The following is an 18,672-nucleotide window of genomic DNA, read 5'->3' as shown; positions in this document are numbered from 1 at the left end:
AGAATATTTTGGAATGCGTATCAATGTCACAATATCTTTGCTTTAGATGCTGGTTTAGAATGTACTGTATTTCTGCAACGTATGGAACACACACAGTACCATCCATTACAGTAAAAATCTGAGTGATCATGTTCCATATGTCAATGCCTCACAATTCATTAAACAGCTTAGTCTTTCCCTGAATGAATGTACCAGGAAAGCGAACATAATTCTTACTCAATGTGACTCATAATGGGTATATTTGATATCATGCCAATCCTTGATCAGTACTTTAGGGCTGCGTCTCAAAAGGTGCGATATTGCCTATATAGGGTGACATTTGAGATGCAGCCCGGGCTTCCTTCACACTGGTGAGTGGTTGATGGGGTGGATAATGACTGCTCTCAGAGGTAATATCAGAGAGAAGCAGTGAAACACAATGGAATAAAATGGCATCGAAGACTTTATGGCTTTGTGTCAAATGCAGATGATGTTTTATGTAGATGAAAGATCATTGCGTCATCCTGCTATAAGCACCAAATATTAGAGAGAGTCATGGAGATTTGAAGGTTGCATTAGAAGCTCTGTAGGCTTATGGCTTTTCTTGGTGTGCTCAGAATGACAATGCCCTAGTTTAATGCCTTACACATACCCCCAACACATACTGCACACAACGAGGTCAGAGTATGCAGTGCATTCGGAAAGTATTCAGACTCCATGACTTTTTCCACATTTTTCTACATGACAGCCTTACTCTAAAATGGATTAAATAGTTTTTTTCCCCTCATCAATCTACACACAATACCCAACCCTGAGGGGTTGAAGAAACAAATATGTGCTTCACTGATCTGTATTAAATTAGTGGCTATGAGTAAGCGCTCTCCTTACAGATGCTAAACAACCTTATGTAACATTTGTGTGGTTGTGGTGGTACATTGGATGTCTGTTGTCAATGACCTTGTCCATTTTTGTTCATAAATGTCTTACATTCTTTGTAAGAGAGGACCTTGCACTTGCATCTCATATCATCTCATATCTCATATCATCAATCGCTCTTTATAGAAATTCCATAATGTAATTTTTTTGGTGGTAAAAAAGTTATAATTGGATGTGTTTATAAGCCACACGATACTGACATTGGTAGTTTTAATGATGTCATTGCATCAAGCATGGATTTGATTAAAAATTAAGATAATTTTCTATTGGGTGACTACAACATTCATTTATTTAAAAGTGAGAACCACTTACTGACATCTGACTTTTTGAATACGTTATACTCGAGCTGTCTACTGAATATCCCCTCATCTACAAGCCCACAAAAGTGACCGGTTCATCAATCATCCTTATTGATCAAATTTTTACTGATTCATTGAATAATGTGTCAAAAACAGGTACACTTAATACTGGCCTTTATGAACACTGAAATATTTCACTTTTCTTTGTCAGCTGGAAAAGAACAGGTGGGAATTGAAAGTAGCATTAAATGTAGAACATTTAACAACAGTAATACCGAGCACAAATATTTATAATCATGTCGATGTGAAGTCTGCTTACCAGACTTTTCTCACATCCTTCAATTCTCTTGTTAAGACCTCTTAAGAGAGCAGAAAATGGTTATGGGAACCATGGTTTGCAGCTGGTCTCTAAAAATCCAATTTTTCTCTCAAAAATCACTCCCCGCTTGAATTCTGCCAATTACAAATATACTGAACAAAAATATAAACGCAACATGTAAAGTGTTGGTCCCATGTTTAATGAGCTGAAATAAAACCTCACAGGAATGTTCATACGCACAAAAAGCAAAACATCCCCGTTAGTGAGCATATCTCCTTTGCTAAGATAATCCATACATCTGACAGGTGTGGCATGTCAAGAAGCTGATTAAACAGGATGATCATTACACAGGTACACCTTGTCCTGGGGACAACAAAAGGCCACTCTAAAATGTGCGGTTTTGTCACACAACACAACGCCACAGATGTCTCAAGTTTTGAGGGAGCGTGCAATTGGCATGCTGACTGCAGGAATGTCCACCAGAGCTGTTGCCAGATAATTGAATGTAAATGTTTCTACCATAAGCCGCCTCCAATGCTGTTTTAGATCATTTGGCAGTACGTACAACCGATCTCACAACCGTAGACCAGGTGTAACCACTCCAGCCCAGGACCTCCACATCTGGCTTCTTCACCTGTCGGGATCGTCTAAGACCAGCCACCCGGACAGCTGATGAAACTGAGGAGTATTTCTGTCTGTAATAAAGCCCTTTTTAGGGAAAAACTCATTCTAATTGGCTGTGCCTGGCTCCCCAGTGGGTGGGCCTGGCTCCTAAGTGGTAAAGCCTATGCCCTCCCAGGCCCACCCAATGCACAACCCCTGCCCAGTCATGTGAAATCCATAGATTAGGGCCTAATGAATTTATTTCAACTGACTGATTTCTTTATATGAACTGTAACTCAGTTAATTAAATCGTCGAAATCGGTGCATGTTGCTTTATATTTGTGTTCCGTATAGTATAAGAACACATTTACTCATCTACTTCGGATATCCCAAAAAATATACTTTACTAGCATTACAAGAATCTTCAAACAATATAAAGTCAACTTGGAAAATCATCAATCATCTGTTGAGCAAGAAAAATACTTCTACAGCTCTCCCGTCTCAATTCAATGTTGGAAGTAAGACCTATAGATAACCTTTTTTTTCATGGGAATGTAACTTTTTTTGTGAGCTGCACAGTAGCCTAACTCTCACACTTTCACGCACACACACACACAAACAAACACGTTTTTTTTGTACACTAAATCTATCATGTTCAATTGTTATTAGCATACTTTGTATAATTGATTGAACAAACTGTATTGTACACACACACATACATACATATATACACACACACACACACACACACACACACACACACACACACACACACACACACACACACACACACACACACACACACACACACACACACACACACACATATATATAGTTTTTTTTTTTAATGTAGTTTTCATATAAGCCCTCTTGGGTTTAAAAACTCATCTGCACACTTTTTTTTACCTTGTTTTATCTGCACTGTTTTGCTTTTCACTTGTCTTCCTTTGTGCGAATAAATATAACTAAAATGAACTTTAAAGAAATGTCGGAAAATCTCTTTGTATTACATAAAAAACAGTCCTCCGTCTTTGTTAGATGGCTTCTCTTTTTTGTAGCCCAGTTCTGTGTGAACTAAAGAGCAGTGATATTAGTATTGTATTCATTCAAATTCCATTACTTAGGCTAACAAGGTATTGGATTACTTGTTGGAATACTTTAAAATATAAAAACATCACAGTACCAGTCAAAAGTTTGGACACAGCTACCCATTCCAGAGTTTTTCTTTGTTTTTACTATTTACTACATTGTAGAAATAACACATATGGAATCATGTAGTAACCAAAAAAGTGTTAAAGAAATCAAAATATATTTTAGATTTTTCAAAGTAGTCACCCTTTGCCTTGATGACAGCTTTGTGGACTCGTGGTACTCTCTCAACCAGTTTCATGAGGCAGTTACCTGCAATGCATTTCAATTAACAGGTGTGCCTTGTTAAAAGTTCATTTGTGGAATTTCTTTCCTTCTTAATACGTTTGAGCCAATCAATTGTGTAGTGACAAGGTAGGGGTTGTATACAGAAATAGCCCTATTTGGTAAAAGACGAAGTCCATATTATGGCAAGAACAGCTCAAATAAGCAAAGAGAAACGAAAGTCCATCATTACTTTAAGACATTAAGTTCAGTCAATGCGGAAAGAAATTTGAACGTTTCTTCACGTGCAGTCACAAAAACCATCAAGCGCTATGATGAAAATGGCTCTCATGAGGACCGCCACAGGAAAGGAAGAACCAAAGTTACCTCTGCTGCAGAGGATAAGTTCATTAGAGTTACCAGCCTCAGATTGCAGCCCAAATACATGCTTCACAGAGTTCAAGTAACAGACACATTTCAACATGAACTGTTCAGAGGAGACTGTGTGAATCAGGCCTTCATGGTCGAATTGCTGCAAAGAAACAACTACTAAAGGACACCAATAAAAATAAGAGACTTGCTTGGGCCAAGAAACACGAGCAATGGACATTAGACAGGTGGAAATTTGTCCTTGGTCTTATGAGTCATGTTTGATTCCAACTGGCATGTCTTTATGAGACACAGAGTAGGTGAACGGATGATCTCCGCATGTGTGGTTCCCACCGTGAAGCATGGAGGAGGTGGTGGTGATGGTGTGGGGGTGCTTTGCTGGTGACACTGTCAGTGATTTATTTAGAATTGAAGGCACACTTAACCAGCATGGCTACCATAGCATTCTGCAGCGATACACCATCCCATCTGGTTTGCACTTAGTGGGACTATCATCTGTTATTCAGCAGGACAATGACCCAAAACATACCTCCAGGCTGTGTAAGGGCTATTTGACCAAGGAGAGCGATGGAGTGCTGCATTAGATGACTTGGCCTCCACAATCACCCAATCTCAACCCAATTGAGATGGGTTGGGATGAGTTGAACCACATAGTGAAGAAAAAGCAGGCAACAAGTGCTCAGCATATGTGGAAACTCCTTCAAGAATGTTGGAAGCTGGTTGAGAGAATGCCAAGAATGTGCAAAGCTGTCATCAAGGCAAAGGGTGGCTACTTTGAAGAATCTAAAACCTAAAGCATATTTTTATTTGTTTAACACTTTTTTGGTTACTAAATGATTTCATATGTGTTATTTCATAGTTTTATTCTACAATGTAGAACAAACTAAAAATAAAGAAAAACCCTCCAATGAGTAGGTGTCCAAACCTTTGACTGTTACTGTATATACATTTGAAGATAATTATAATAGCCTGCAAGTATAATTGATCAGAGTGCACAATTTAAGGGTACTAATGTTTCATGTAAATAGCCATTTTGAAATGTGTTATTTATTTAGAGTGAAAGGTCAAATGGTTAAAAATAGGAAAGCAAATAGTTTAGTGGTAGGAGTTCAGGCAGGCCTTTGCACTTCAGCAAACAAAGGAAAAGGAGGGGTGCTCAACAACAATGACATAAAATCACAAGAATGGCTTACCACGAAAAACGGAAAAACTTCCAAAGGGACTAATTTGAGGTAAAAAGGAATTGGAGCACTAGTCCTTTTGTAATTGTTTTTCTTGGTAAACCATTCTCATGGTTTAATGGTCGATTCTACTTGTTGTTGTCTATGTGCTTGGGAACAAGAAGGGCCTACTGTAAATGGGGAGTGACCTTTACGCATGCGCATCAAGGAAAATATTGTCGGAGCGCTAAGTGGTCGCTTATTGTGAAAAACAAAGGCAGCGGACAGCGGAAGAAGAAACGTCATTTTCGGATTGCTCCTCCTTTTATGAAGAATCTGACAAAGGAGTAGCCTTTTTTTTCTTCATCGAACCAATTTATTATTCGCTTTTCATATTAAACTTTTTACAATCCATTGTCATTGTATGATTGAGGATTTCTAGACGCTCACCCACATCCCACAATAGAAAGTGGCCTAACCGGAGTGTGGAATCTACAGGTCTCTTCTGGGTTTTATTCATGCCGGAACTGCGAGGAATATCGAGTGAATGACTGAGTGTGTGAGTTATTTTATTTACTCACCACAAAGTTACTACTACTGGAAAATGTGGGAGTAGTTTACAAACAGATAAATGATGAATCTTAGGCAACATGCCAGTCAATTATACTATTTAATTAATGTTATCTTCAGACACTGGCAAATAACCAACCGTTGCCTTTTGTGTAACCTGTTCGACATTATAACTTTACGCAAAATTGATAGACCAGCATATAGCCAAAAAGGGATATTTTTCTCAGACTTTGTGAAATCTCTACGGAGAATATGTTAGAATTATCGAAGAATGATCTCCTGAGTAGCGGTGCGCTGTCCATCGTCCTGAAATTACGCTCCTCAAATGGCCTAATCAAACTAGGGCAATCTGCCACCACGCCATAGAAATACTGTAGATGAAATATGAGATCATTCGAAGTTTAAAGTGTGTTTTCTTTCTTTGATTGTGAACAGGGAGAGAGTGCCCAAGACAGCTATCCCAGAGAACACCGAATATGAGAACTCGAATCAGGGTTATATTGCATTCTCTATTACTTTTGATTTTAGTAGGTAAGTGTTTGCACTTACATTATGTATTTCTAATGGTTGAAAATCACACCTATCTTATACTTGCGATGCGACGGTTATTGACATAAATTGGCACATCACGATCAAACACTTAGCTAAGCATTTATGTTCCATCATCATTTACGTGACTTTTTTTGAGGACGTGGGGGGGGATTCAACTGACCACTTTGAGAGGTCTGACAAAGGCTAGGGTGGCATGATTTGACAGGGTCAAGTGACATACGAAGCCTATAGTAACATTCACTTGACTTTTGTATAAAGTAAAATGAAGGTGTAAACATATTATCGTCACATGTAGAAGCCTACAGACAGGACATGATTTTGGTAATCACTCCCTAAAGTAAAACAAAATACAATTTGGCAACATTTTTATATAAAATATTCTAAATACATTACATGACCAAAGTATGTGGACACCTGCTTGTCGAACATCTCATTCCAAAATCATGGGCATTAATATGGAGTTGGTCCCCCCTTTGCTGCAATAACAGCCTCCACTCTTCTGGGAAGGCTTTCCACTATGTTGGAACATTTCTGCGGGGACTTGCTTCCATTCAGCCACAACAGCATTAGTGAGGTTGGGCACTGATGTTGGGCGATTAGGCCTGGCTCGCAGTCGGCGTTCCAATTCATTCCATAGTAGTTTGATGAGGTTGAGGTCAGGGTTCTGTGCAGGCCAGTCAAGTTTTCCCACACCAATCTCTACAAAACATTTCTGTATGGACTTCCCTTTGTGGACGGGAGCATTGTCATGCTGAAACAGGAAAGGGTCATCCCCAACTGTTACCACAAAGTTGGAAGCACAGAATCGTCTAGAATGTCAATGTATGCTGTAGGTTTAAGATTTCCCTTCAGTGGAACTAAGATGCCTAGCCCAAACCATGAAAAACAGCCCCAGACCGTTATTCCTCCTCCACCAAACTTTACAGTTGGCGCTATGCATTGGGGTAGGTAGCGTTCTCCTGGCATCTGCTAAACCCAGAAACCCATTTCATGAAGCTTCCGATGAACAGTTCTTGTGCTGACGTTGCTTTCAGAGGCAGTTTGAAACTCGGTAATGAGTGTTGCAACCGAGGAAAGACAAGTTTTAGGTGCTTCAGCACTCCGCGGTCCCGTTCTGTGAGCTTGTGTTGTCTACCACTTTGCGGCTGAGTCGTTGTTGCTCCTAGATGTTTCCATTTCACATTAACGGCACTTACAGTTGACCGGGGCAGCTCTAGCAGGGCAGAAATTTGACGAACTGACTTGTTGGAAAGGTGGCATTCTATGTAAATAAGGCCATTCTAGTGCCAATGTTTCTCTATGGAGATTGCATGGCGGTGTGCTCGATTTTATACACCTGTCAGCAATGGGTATGGCTGAATAGCCAAATCCACTAAGGGTTCCACTTTTGTATATATACAGTAGTGTATTATTCCAACATTTACAAACATGAACAAACTAATAGAGGGACTTAAATAGAGATCATAATGAAGATCCTCTTCTCACTTCTCAGTGAGTTAAAGCCTCAGATGAGGTCTGTCTGTGCTGCCCTTCAGAAATAAGAAATAAATGAATTCATACATAACATTAGGCTACTGACACATTTTGTATCATTTAGAGTAGGTTTCTACTTGGTCCTCTTTCCCAGTATGTTTCTGGGTCACTTTCACTACTGTGACTGTCCCGGTTTCCATGTGCCTGCATGTATGGCCCTTCAAAATGAGCTGGAGATTTGATCGATGTTGACAGACAGCCTGTGGCTCTGGGTTACATAATACTAACCCTGTGTTTCATCAGTCAGTCACACAAAGACGCCATGCAGAAAACCACATATTTTCATCCCTCAATCAATATAGCAGCCTGGCTGGGTTTGACTGGGTTTACCTGTGTCCCAAATGGCACCCTATTCCCTATATATGGTGCACTACTTTTGACCTGGGCCCCGGTCAAAAGTAGTGCACCATATATGAAATATGGTGCTGTTTGGGATTCAGCCCTTGTGTAGCGGGGTGGATGATGTTACGCTCGCTGCATGTGTCCACAGTTGTCAGTCTAGTGTGACATTTATTTTGGTCCAGGGTGTGAGGGTGTATTATGTGGTGAGTGAGTTGCGATTTGAGAACAGTGGTATTTATGGTACTGCATTGTGCCAGTCTGACTGGCACAACAGGGAGCTCATCCAAGGCTGGCACAAAATGAGTTCACAGGGTTATCAGAGAGAACACCACGCTCAGACAACAGACCATGGGGGGGATGGGCGGAGGGTGTGATTGAATAGAATAATCCGTTTGTGTTTTTGTTGTCTTTTGTTCCCTGCCAGCTCTCACACGTAGGTTGACGTTTAATGCCATGAGTCTTGTCTTGGAGGTAGAACTGAATGATTTTCCCTTAGGCCAGCTGCAAAGTCAAAAGGGGCTATATTGTAAAAATTAATAAAAAATGTTTTGCTTTTCGGTATTACTTTAAGGTTAGGGTTCAGCGTTAAGTTTAGCAGTGTTGTTAAGGTCAGGGTTAAGGTTAGGGTTGGGTTTGTATGACTTTGTGGCTGTGCCAACTAGTGACCACTCTGCAGAGATGCCCCCAGAACAATATTCATGACAAAAAAACAGTAACCTGCCTCTCTCACACAAAAACACACACACGATTATGTATCTCTGGGTGATGTGTACTGTACATGCTACAGTGTGGTGCTCGTGTGATGCCGCTCTGTTTGTTACGACCTCCAGTGCAGGTGAGCAGGCCAGTATGTGTGGATGTGCCCTCGGAAACAGAGGCAGTCGTTGGGAACCCAATGAAACTGACCTGCATCTCCTGTATGAAGAGAGAGGAGGTCAGTGCAGAGACACGCGTTGACTGGTACTACATCCCACCTGATGAAGGACCCATCCCTGTAGGTCTCCTCCATCCGTCTCCTCCATTCGCACAAACACCAACTTCTTCAATTTCATTACAATTATTTCACCTGATGAAAGGACCAGCCATTTTTCCTGACCATGTGACCTGACCGGGAATGATTGCCCATAACTAGGGCATGGAGGTTTTTCCTGGTCAGGCTGTATGGTCTACAAGTACTTTGAACTATGAGGCAAAGTTAGCTATCAACGATTATTGTGTGTGTGTGTGTATGTGTGCGCCTGCATGCCTGCTATGTCGCCCTCAGATCTACCTGTTTGATGGTCACCCCAGGGAGCTGGAGGGGCCTTGGCGGGGTCGCCTGGTGTGGAATGGAAGTAAAGACTTGCAGGAACTCTCCATCAGTATCCTCAACGTCACAATGAACGACACAGGCACCTACAATTGTGTGGTGTTCCGACAGTTTGAGTTTGACTCCTACTCGCACTCGGTTACCAAAACCCTGGTAATCAACCTGGTGGTCAGAGAGGAAGGTAAGAGCACTTCCTGTTTCTTCCTATTTTGTAATTGTACTTCCTGTGCTTTCAAGCTCCTTGCTGGAGGCTTAACTATCTGTGGTTGGCGATGTGTGATTTGCATATTTACATGTGCTTCTCCTTGGTTGTTGCCATGTGTTTTGACAAAACTTAAAAGTATAATGTATTATTTTTCTTAGACGCTATTAGGTATGTTAATTGTATTTACAATTTGCATAAAACGACATTCATCATTTTATTGTATGAGTAATTGTGTGTTTTTGTTCTGTTTTTATTATTATCAAAGCTCAATTGAAGCCTTCTTATAGTAAGAGAGGGTTTGTTCTAACCAACTACTTTACTATCTATTATAAGGGATAATGTACATCATTTGGTTTCTATTTACCGGATGGTTCCTGGATGCTCACCTTACTCAAATATACTATTTAATAGATATAGTTGTATGTAATTATTCCTACATTCACTTTACAATACCTCTCTCTGCCTACTTATTGTGAACTACTGGGGTTCATAGACAGACTTAGTTGTGTCTTAAGTGGCTGGTTCATATCTGCATACATCTACATTTGAAAATAGTCATTACCAACTATATTTTAGTTTGCCCTTGTGTACATTAAACATTACATCAAACATACAACTTTTCTTTTGCATCTCATACCATGGTAGTGTCCATTTGAAAAAAGCTGTGGACCAGTGAGCAATGTTTCATTCCAATATAAGAAGGGATTACGATAATTATATCTTTCTGCAGCGATTTGGGAGTTTCACACAGAAAGGGCTGTGCCTCAAGCTTCTCGGAGTTTGGCACCAATTCATTGACACAGTGGTTCTCAACAGATCGAACTCTCACATGTAGAGAGGAAGAATGTCTTATTTAAATATAAGGGACATCTTTCCACTTATAAACTGTTTTAAAAAACGTATAAATCTAACCTGCACTATTAATGTGATAATATTGTACCAATATCTTGTAGTATAGTGGACTTCCTTATTGGCACAGTCATTTTTTAAATCTTCAGTAATAACATCTAAAACGGACAAAGACACAAAAAGAACATTGAGAACTGCGATTATCATTCATGTTTTTGATGATTTATTCCTCTATGTATTGTAGCAAGAAGTTTTGATTTCGCATGGTTTACACTTGTATGTTACACGCTCCAGTTTAATGCTGGTAGTAGTACTGGGAGGACAATGGGCCAATTAAATGCATAGTTCATTTAAGACCGTGTGTGTGTGGAAGAAAACAAGGGGAAGAGATAGCATGATCGTTGGGTTTGTAGCGGGTTTGCAGTGTTGCAAGACAGTATGACCATTTTTTAACTGGGGGGGGGGAACTTGACCAATCAATATGTGCTACATACAATATCTAACGGTTTTTGCATAGAGCTACACTAACTATCTCGTCAGCTGGCAACAAATTGCCTGGACAAGAGTGGTAGAGAATGTACTATGCATGTAGGAAAACACTAAAGCATCATGAGAGGACTTGTTGGTTATTCACAATGAGGTTACGTGAAACACTACACTGTATACTTTACAAATTTGATAATACTAGCAATAATTGGATCTTACCATTTTTATCATTGAAGCATGCTTAACTGCCTCCTATAGGACTGTTTTGTAGTTTTGATGATGAGTGAATGGATGAATCAGAAATGCTACATACTGAAGTCATTTCAATTAGAATTGTCATTTCATTTCTAGTGGCGACAGGGCAGTTATTTATTATGGCTGGTATGCTGGGTCTGTTCACTGGTCCATTCAAACAAATTGGCCTACCCAGTTATCTTATTAACAAATAGTTATCTTTACTACTCTATGCCTTAATTCGCAAATTACATACTGGTAGAACAGTCTGTGCAAGATTTACAGCAAGTCCCTATCAAACCAATGCAGTTGAAATACATTGTCTATTTTTGTCGTCTTGCCGTGTTCTATCCATTCAGATGCGGTGTGGGTTTTGTCATAGAGATGGAAAGAGAGCATACCTATCTTTGCGAATCATCCCTTCTGTGACAGCATGGGCAGAACCATTGAGGGCTATATCAATTTCAAAGTAGTCAGTGTCTCCTTCTTCTACTTCTATGAGTTTATTGGTGGTTTGTAATCAAACTTAAAAGGTGTATACCTCCAGCTACTGTGTTAGAGTGTGTATAGTCTGAACGGGCATAAAGCTAAAGTTAATGATTTAACTGCCCCCTGTGGTGCTTGAATCTTTGCTCAGAAGTATTTGGCTGATCCCTTCTGCTGACTTGGATGGAATGCTGTTATCCTTCCTTAACCCATAGGTAGTCCCACCCAGCTGACTACTTTAAAATGGTGAAAGCCGTTGATGGCGCTGCCAATGCTAATACCGACTTTGCAAGTGTGCCCTGTATCCACCTCTATGGGTTGTGTGTGTCTGTCTGGCAGCCAGTGACGACACCACTGCCCTGTACTCAGAGATCATGATGTACGTCCTGCTGGTCTTCCTCACCTGCTGGCTCCTGGTAGAGATGGTATATTGCTACAGGAAGATCTCCAAGTCAGACGAGCAGGCCCAGGACACCGCGTGAGTAGCTCTTAGCCATGTGTCTTCTAGATTTTTATCTCATAGGCTTGTCTTTTACCTTGCAGCTTTGTATCTCTTAGCATTAGATGTTACAGCCTCGTATCTTGTAATCGGGTCTCGTAACTCGTAGCGTTGGAACTCGTAGCCTCGTATCTTGTAGCCTTGTGTCTCGTAGCCTCGTATATCATAGCCTCGTGTCCATACTGTATGTACTAAGGCCAACTCTAGTCTTCTATCGTTGCTTTGAACCATGTATCTAGATGGTTGGTGCAGGGAAATGATAGACGACTAGAGTTGGCATCAGCACATACAGTATGGATACGATGCTAAGTATCTCATACTATATGTGGAGTTTGGGCCTTACCCACTGTAAGCGTTACTGACAATGTGGCGTAACATTACCCCTGCTGATTTTATGAGCCCTTCAATAAATTGGGGTTGGTGAATAGTTTACATTTACTCTTAGGCCATGCAGTATCCAATGTATAGGTTGTGCGGTCTGTGAAAGAGTATAATGGAGGTGTAATGGTCTGAGGGCTCCTGCGGTCAGTAGTTGGTCAATAGTAGTCGGTCAGCTGTTTCAGTACTGTAAGTCGTCTTTCTGCTGAGGTCCCTGGATTGTTTGGAGCGCTCTGCTGACTCCTGTTCCACCATTTTCAAACAGACAATTTAGTGCTCTGTGGATTTGCAGCCAGATCCGAAATTGACTTGTTCTATGGCCAAGGCTTAAATATATTCCTGTGGTGTCAGCTCCCAATGATTGGTGATGGTGCTGGGCGGTAGATGGAAGTCGATACAGTGGATTGTGGCCATCAAATTTTGACCTTACAATACGATATTGGGTAATATACAGTGCATGTTTGAATCCAATGACACTATTTCCTGTACCTTACACTAAAAGTACCAATAGTGCAAGACAGATGTACTCAGAACTTACTTGGGAAATTGAAAGAATGCCTGAAGGAATCAATTGAGAAATGGGTTAAAATAATGCACTTCTGAACAGATGAAGAGAGTATACTGTACGCTGCTATATTACATGGGTCGTGACAGTTGTTTCACAAATAGACAACACTTTGCACTTTGCACTCAGTCTAGAGGCAACGCCTAATGACCCAATGCCCAGGAATATCACATTGAGTTTAACCACCGGTGGTGTGTTGCGAGGTGTGACCTCCATCCGTTCTAGTGCCAACAGGACTTAGGGCTGATAGGGCTCTGGTCAGAAATAGTACACTACATAGGGAATAGGGTGCCATTTGGGACGCAGCCATTGGTATTGAGCTGTTTGAGCAGATAAACTACAATAGAGGCACACTGATGGCAGCCGGCCATAATATGTGACCGGCTGTTCAACAGTACCGGATAATGCAGCCATTTAAAAGGATCTGTAGTATACATTTAGTGATCCTAAATCCCATCAATCATGGACTGTTGGCTAGGAGACAGGATTTCCTACTGTTTTCCCACTTTCATTTGACATGGTCCTCTTACTTGTATACATTTTTCTTATAGAATAATGGCTAAGAAATAGGCTAACTCATGGGTTGTGGGAATCCTAAAGTTGAAAGAAATCGCCGTCATAGTTTCTAAGTCAGTATCCAGGCTTATGTTCGATATTGCTGTTGGCATATTGTCACGAATAAACTGGAACATTTCCCGACGCTAATGTATCCCAATTGTCTCAATATTTTTTTTGCATTGACAGAGTTCAATAAGAAAGGCCCAATGAAATGTACACAGTATTGTGCTCCATGGATGCACCACAGGGTCTCAGATATGCCTCTCTTTCCGCCCATCTACAGGACAAACTACCTAGCCATTCCCTCAGAAAATAAAGGCAACCTGGGTGTTCCAGTTACAGAATAAAAGTGATTGTCTCACACCAATACGGTATTTTGAACGTGCCTCTCAATCTGAGCTCGATCAGAAAATCACTCTCCCCTTCAACTCGTTGTATGTAACTAACCCGAGTCTCTTTCTGCTGCACCTGCATCTGCCATTTTCTTCCACAAGACATGACTCCCTCACGTCATAGTAATAACGTTCCCTTAATCAACCGCTCATCTCTCTGCTTTATCCTGATTTACCATCAGCTCTTTCTCACTCATAGCACTAATATTAAAAGTCTACCTAATAGTGAAATTCATGAGGCGAAAGCAATAGTTTTATATAAGAAATCTACACTCCGCATGGGATTCTGTGGTACTTGATTTAAGTGTCGTTTTCAAAGGGAGAGTGGCCCGATCGCAACAGCGAAAGAAATGAGGCCTTTGAACACTCTGAACATACCACCTGCTGAGTTCTCAGAAAAGTGGACAAAGACACCTTTTCTTAATATTGCTATGGGGCTGTGTGAGGCTCAGTACATGTTTTTAGAGTGCTACTTTCTGTTTTTCAAATGGAAGAAAGTTTGTCGTAAGTTATTGTTTTACATTTCTGAATCATCGTTAGAATATGTTTCGTTGTTGTGCCTAACCGGTATAGCTTGAAATGTGTGCATTTTTTTTTCTCAACACAATCAAGCAACTTGGTCTGTCCTCTGTTTCAGGTACTGACCAACTGTGCACCAAGCAGTGCACCAAGCAATCCATGGTCACCTGACGATACAGACTGACGTCCTCAAAGGGAACATTCAGTGAAGATGTCACAACACCTCTCAGCAACTTTGTCTCGGTCTTGTGGTGTGAGCTAGCTCAAATGCACCAGTACACTCTCCTTTGTTATTTCACTCTGTACCGCTCTGTGCCAGACAGCGGTGATTTGATGAGTAATACGTTGTTTATGCTATTTGAACGTCACCCACAGAAAGAAAACAGAACCTAGTGTTGAGGAGGACCAAGGAATTACTTCAAAGTAAATTACTCACACTTTCAAACGCGTGAAATGCTGTTCAATTGCTAATAATTATGCTCCGCTGCACATAACTGGGTGCCCATAAAAACTTCTGGTACATTATTTTTACTTCATTTTTACCCTACTGATAGAATATGACGAGATTATGGGTCAAGGTTTTTCTCTTATTTCTCTTTTTACAGAAATTGGAGTGCATACCTTTTCAAGTTTACTTCACTTAAGTTATTTGGTGAAATAAAATATTTAGTGCACAGTATGACTGTGGTTTATGGTATGAACACAGAGTCCTCTCGCTGGTTCTTATTGTGACTCAAAGGCCAACTATGTCAGAAGCTCCTCTTTCAGTTCAATTCTCTTCCACAGAAAGAGCCTGGTATGAGCGGATGTTGTGTATTTGGATCTTAGAGAGTGACTAGGCTATTTTACAAAAGATGAAGAAAAAACGTTGGCACATAGTAATTGGTCCCAGAGGTTCCTCCATCTTTTACTCACACCGTCAATATGGCATTTTTTTTACTCAGCTTTTTTGTAAGCTATAAAGTTTATTCAATGGCATCTTAAGATGTTCAAAACAAGGATGCTGCAGAATACAACTACTGTACGCCCCAATAGCCAAAAACTTGATCGTGCTAAACCATATGCTGGTTGTTGAGGTTGCTGTTTTTTCATCTACAGTAACATTGCTATTGAGACTCAAACGTGTGCCTACTTCTATAGTTACAATTAGTGTATATACTGTATTGTGTACTATCATACTATATATGTCACTGTATATCTTATACACTGTATCTCTGTATTGAGCTATTAAAGGACAATGCATTCCAAATGTATCCTAACCCTTCTCTATACTCATCTGATTAGTAAAGTCTTTCTACATTGATCTTGAAAATCTATATAATTACGCAGATAACACGGAAACGAGACAAGCAGATCGCGTTTCGTTGAAATGCTAAAAATAAATCAACAGTCGATAAGATTTGTGCAAAGCTGTCTGTCAGCCTCCTCACTGATTGTCTGACGAATAACAGAGGAAGGCATTGCAACGGTTTTTAAATATCTAAAAAAGATAACAGATAACTATTTTGTTATTGCCTGAATAGCGAATACCACAGGGAAAGGGAGCATCATCCCATTTGCAATAAATGCATTGTGACTTGTCCACCCACAAGGTTTTGATGACATGTCTTGACTGGGGACCGGGGGTGGTGACGGACTGGGGGTGGTTGCACCAAGCTGATTAAGACTGAGAAGGTAGAGTGTGAATGAATTAGGCCACGTCTAGGTAGGTTTAGCCATCCATCTATACCATCCATCCATCTGTACCATCCATCCATCTGTACCATCCATCCATCCACCTCCACAATGCACAGCTGGTGTAAAACACCTTCGGATGGGGGGGCAGTCCTCGGAGAGCAATCTCACCGCCTCCACGTTCTTGTTCTGTGGCTGCCGGGTGACAGATATAGCATCTGTCGTTATAGCAACCCATGCAAGCACCGGGCAGGGAGCAGATTGGTTGGCTTCGACGTAACCATGCCATGACGCAACATTTGTGCGGGTCATGCACTAGCGAGATATGAAGATAATGACTACACAGTACAGGGCATAAGGATTATCACAACCCTAGCTAGTAATGCACCCTAAAGCATAGGCCTGCAACATTGATACGAAAGTTAAACATTTCATTATCTGTGTGCTGCTACTGATTCAGTCAGTAATGCATTCTCCTGCTCTTCTGTATTGCCAGCGTATCTATGGAGTATGGTACAGTGTCCTATCTCCCAAAGGGTACAACCCACTATTGTGACCCACATTCAGTACTTTATAATTATACCAGGCTGTTACTGCTCTGAAATAAGTTCATTTATCACAGAAATTAATTCAGCAATGCCTGATGTTCTATTGGAGCTGGAATATTGCCAATCCCTCACAGCAATTCATTAACATTTTACACAACAACAACAACATATTAATTCTCTACCTATCCCAGTATGTTGTCCCCACTTGCTTCAAGATGTCCACAATTGTTCCTATTGCCCAAGAAGGTGAAGATATCTGAACTAAATGACTATTGCCCCGTGGCACTCACTTCTGTCATCATGAAGTGTTTTGAGAGGCTAGTTAAGGGATCATAACATCTCCACATTACCCGACACCCTAGACCCACTATAATTTGCATACCGCCCCAACTGCCCTTTCCCACCTGGACAAAAGGAACACTTACGTGAGAATGCTGTTTACTGACTACAGCTCAGTGTTCAACACCATAGTGCCTTCCAGGCTCATCACTAAGCTAAGGACCCTGGGACCGAACACCTCCCTCTACAACTGGATCCTAGACTTCCTGATGGGCCGCATTCACCCCTGAGGGTAGGCAACAACACATACGCCATGCTATCCCTCAACACAGGGGCCCCTCAAGGGTGCATGCTCAGTCCCCTCCTGTACTTCCTGTTCACCCACTACCTCGCACAACTCCAACACCTTTATTAAGTTTGCTGACAACATGACGGTGGTAGGCCTGATTACCAACAATGATGAGACAGCCTATACGGAGGAGATGAGAGACCTGGAAGTGTGGTGCCAGGACAACAACCTCTCCCTCAATGTGATCAAGACATCAGCTGTCAGAGCAGCTTACCGATTGCCGCAGCTGTATACAGCCCATCTGTAAATAGCCCATCCAACCAACTACCTGCCTCATCCCCATATTTTTTTTCCTGCTCTTTTGCACACCAGTATTTCTACTGGCACATCCTCATCTGCACATCTATCACTCCAGTGTTAATTGCTAAATTGTAATTACTTCGCCACTATGGCCTATTTATTGCCTTACCTCCTTACTTCATTTGCACACACTGTATACAGATGTTTCTATTGTGTTATTTTCTGTACGTTTGTTTATCCCATGTGTAACTCTGTGTTGTTGTTTTTGTCGGACTGCTTTGCTTTATCTTGGCCAGGTCGCAGTTGTAAATGAGAACTTGTTCTCAACTAGCTTACCTGGTTAAATAAAGGTGAAAAAAAGGAGCTGATTGTGAACTACAGGAAACGGAAGGCCGAGCATGCCCCCATTCACATCGACGGGGCTGTAGTCGAGCGGATCGAGAGCTTCAAGTTCCTCGGTGTCCACATCATGAAGGAGCTGTCATGGTCCAAACACCAACACAGTCGTGAAGAGGGCACAACAATGCCTCTTTGAGGCTGAAAACGTTTGTCATGGGCCGTCAGATCTTCAAAAAGTTCTACACCTGCACCATTGAGCGCATCTTAACTGACTGTATCTCCGCTTGGTATGGCAACTGTTCATCGTCCGACCGCAAGGCACTACAGAGGGTAGTGCGTATGGCTCAGTACATCACCTGGGCTGAGCTCCCAGCCATCCAGGACCTCTATACCAGGCGGTGTCAGAGGAAGGCCCTAAAAATTGTCAAAGACTCCAGCCACCCTAGTCATAGACTGTTCTCTCTGCTAGCGCACGGCGACAGAGCCTGGACTCAAACCAGGATCTCTAGTGGCACAGCTAGCACTGCGATGCAGTGCCTTAGACCACTGCGCCTGCCCCCAATTTTTTTTGGGGGGGGATTTGAAGGTGGAGCAAGTACAGGTACATCAAAGGGACCGAGACACTGAACAGCTTCTATCTCCAGGCCATCAGATTGTTAAATAGTCATCACTAGTTGGCATAGTACCCTGCCCTGAACTTTAGAGACTGCTGCCCTATGTACTGTAC

General features: G+C 41.4%; 1 protein-coding gene across 4 annotated transcripts; it reads left to right on the top strand.

The window, feature by feature from the left end:
- The first annotated feature begins 5,172 nt into the window (after positions 1-5,172).
- scn3b (sodium channel, voltage-gated, type III, beta) lies at positions 5,173-15,767 on the top strand. Of its 4 annotated transcripts, none has more exons than XM_029714447.1 (7): positions 5,179-5,596; positions 6,045-6,140; positions 8,867-9,030; positions 9,301-9,526; positions 11,945-12,083; positions 13,889-13,954; positions 14,635-15,767. In XM_029714447.1, the coding sequence occupies exons 1-6, from the start codon at positions 5,587-5,589 to the stop codon at positions 13,950-13,952; spliced, it is 699 nt and encodes a 232-aa protein (XP_029570307.1). In that variant the 5' UTR covers positions 5,179-5,586; the 3' UTR covers positions 13,953-13,954; positions 14,635-15,767. The 4 variants fall into 4 exon arrangements, with proteins under 4 accessions (XP_029570310.1, XP_029570307.1, XP_029570309.1 ...); XM_029714448.1 differs by having other exon boundaries at positions 5,182-5,598; positions 13,889-13,976; XM_029714449.1 differs by lacking the exon at positions 13,889-13,954 and having other exon boundaries at positions 5,180-5,596.
- Positions 15,768-18,672: the final 2,905 nt, after the last annotated feature.

The sequence above is a fragment of the Salmo trutta genome, chromosome 26 (genome assembly GCF_901001165.1).
Source record: "Salmo trutta chromosome 26, fSalTru1.1, whole genome shotgun sequence".
NCBI lineage: Eukaryota > Metazoa > Chordata > Actinopteri > Salmoniformes > Salmonidae > Salmo > Salmo trutta.
The sequence above is the reverse complement of the archived record's forward strand: the minus strand, read 5'-3'. Positions and strand labels throughout refer to the sequence as shown.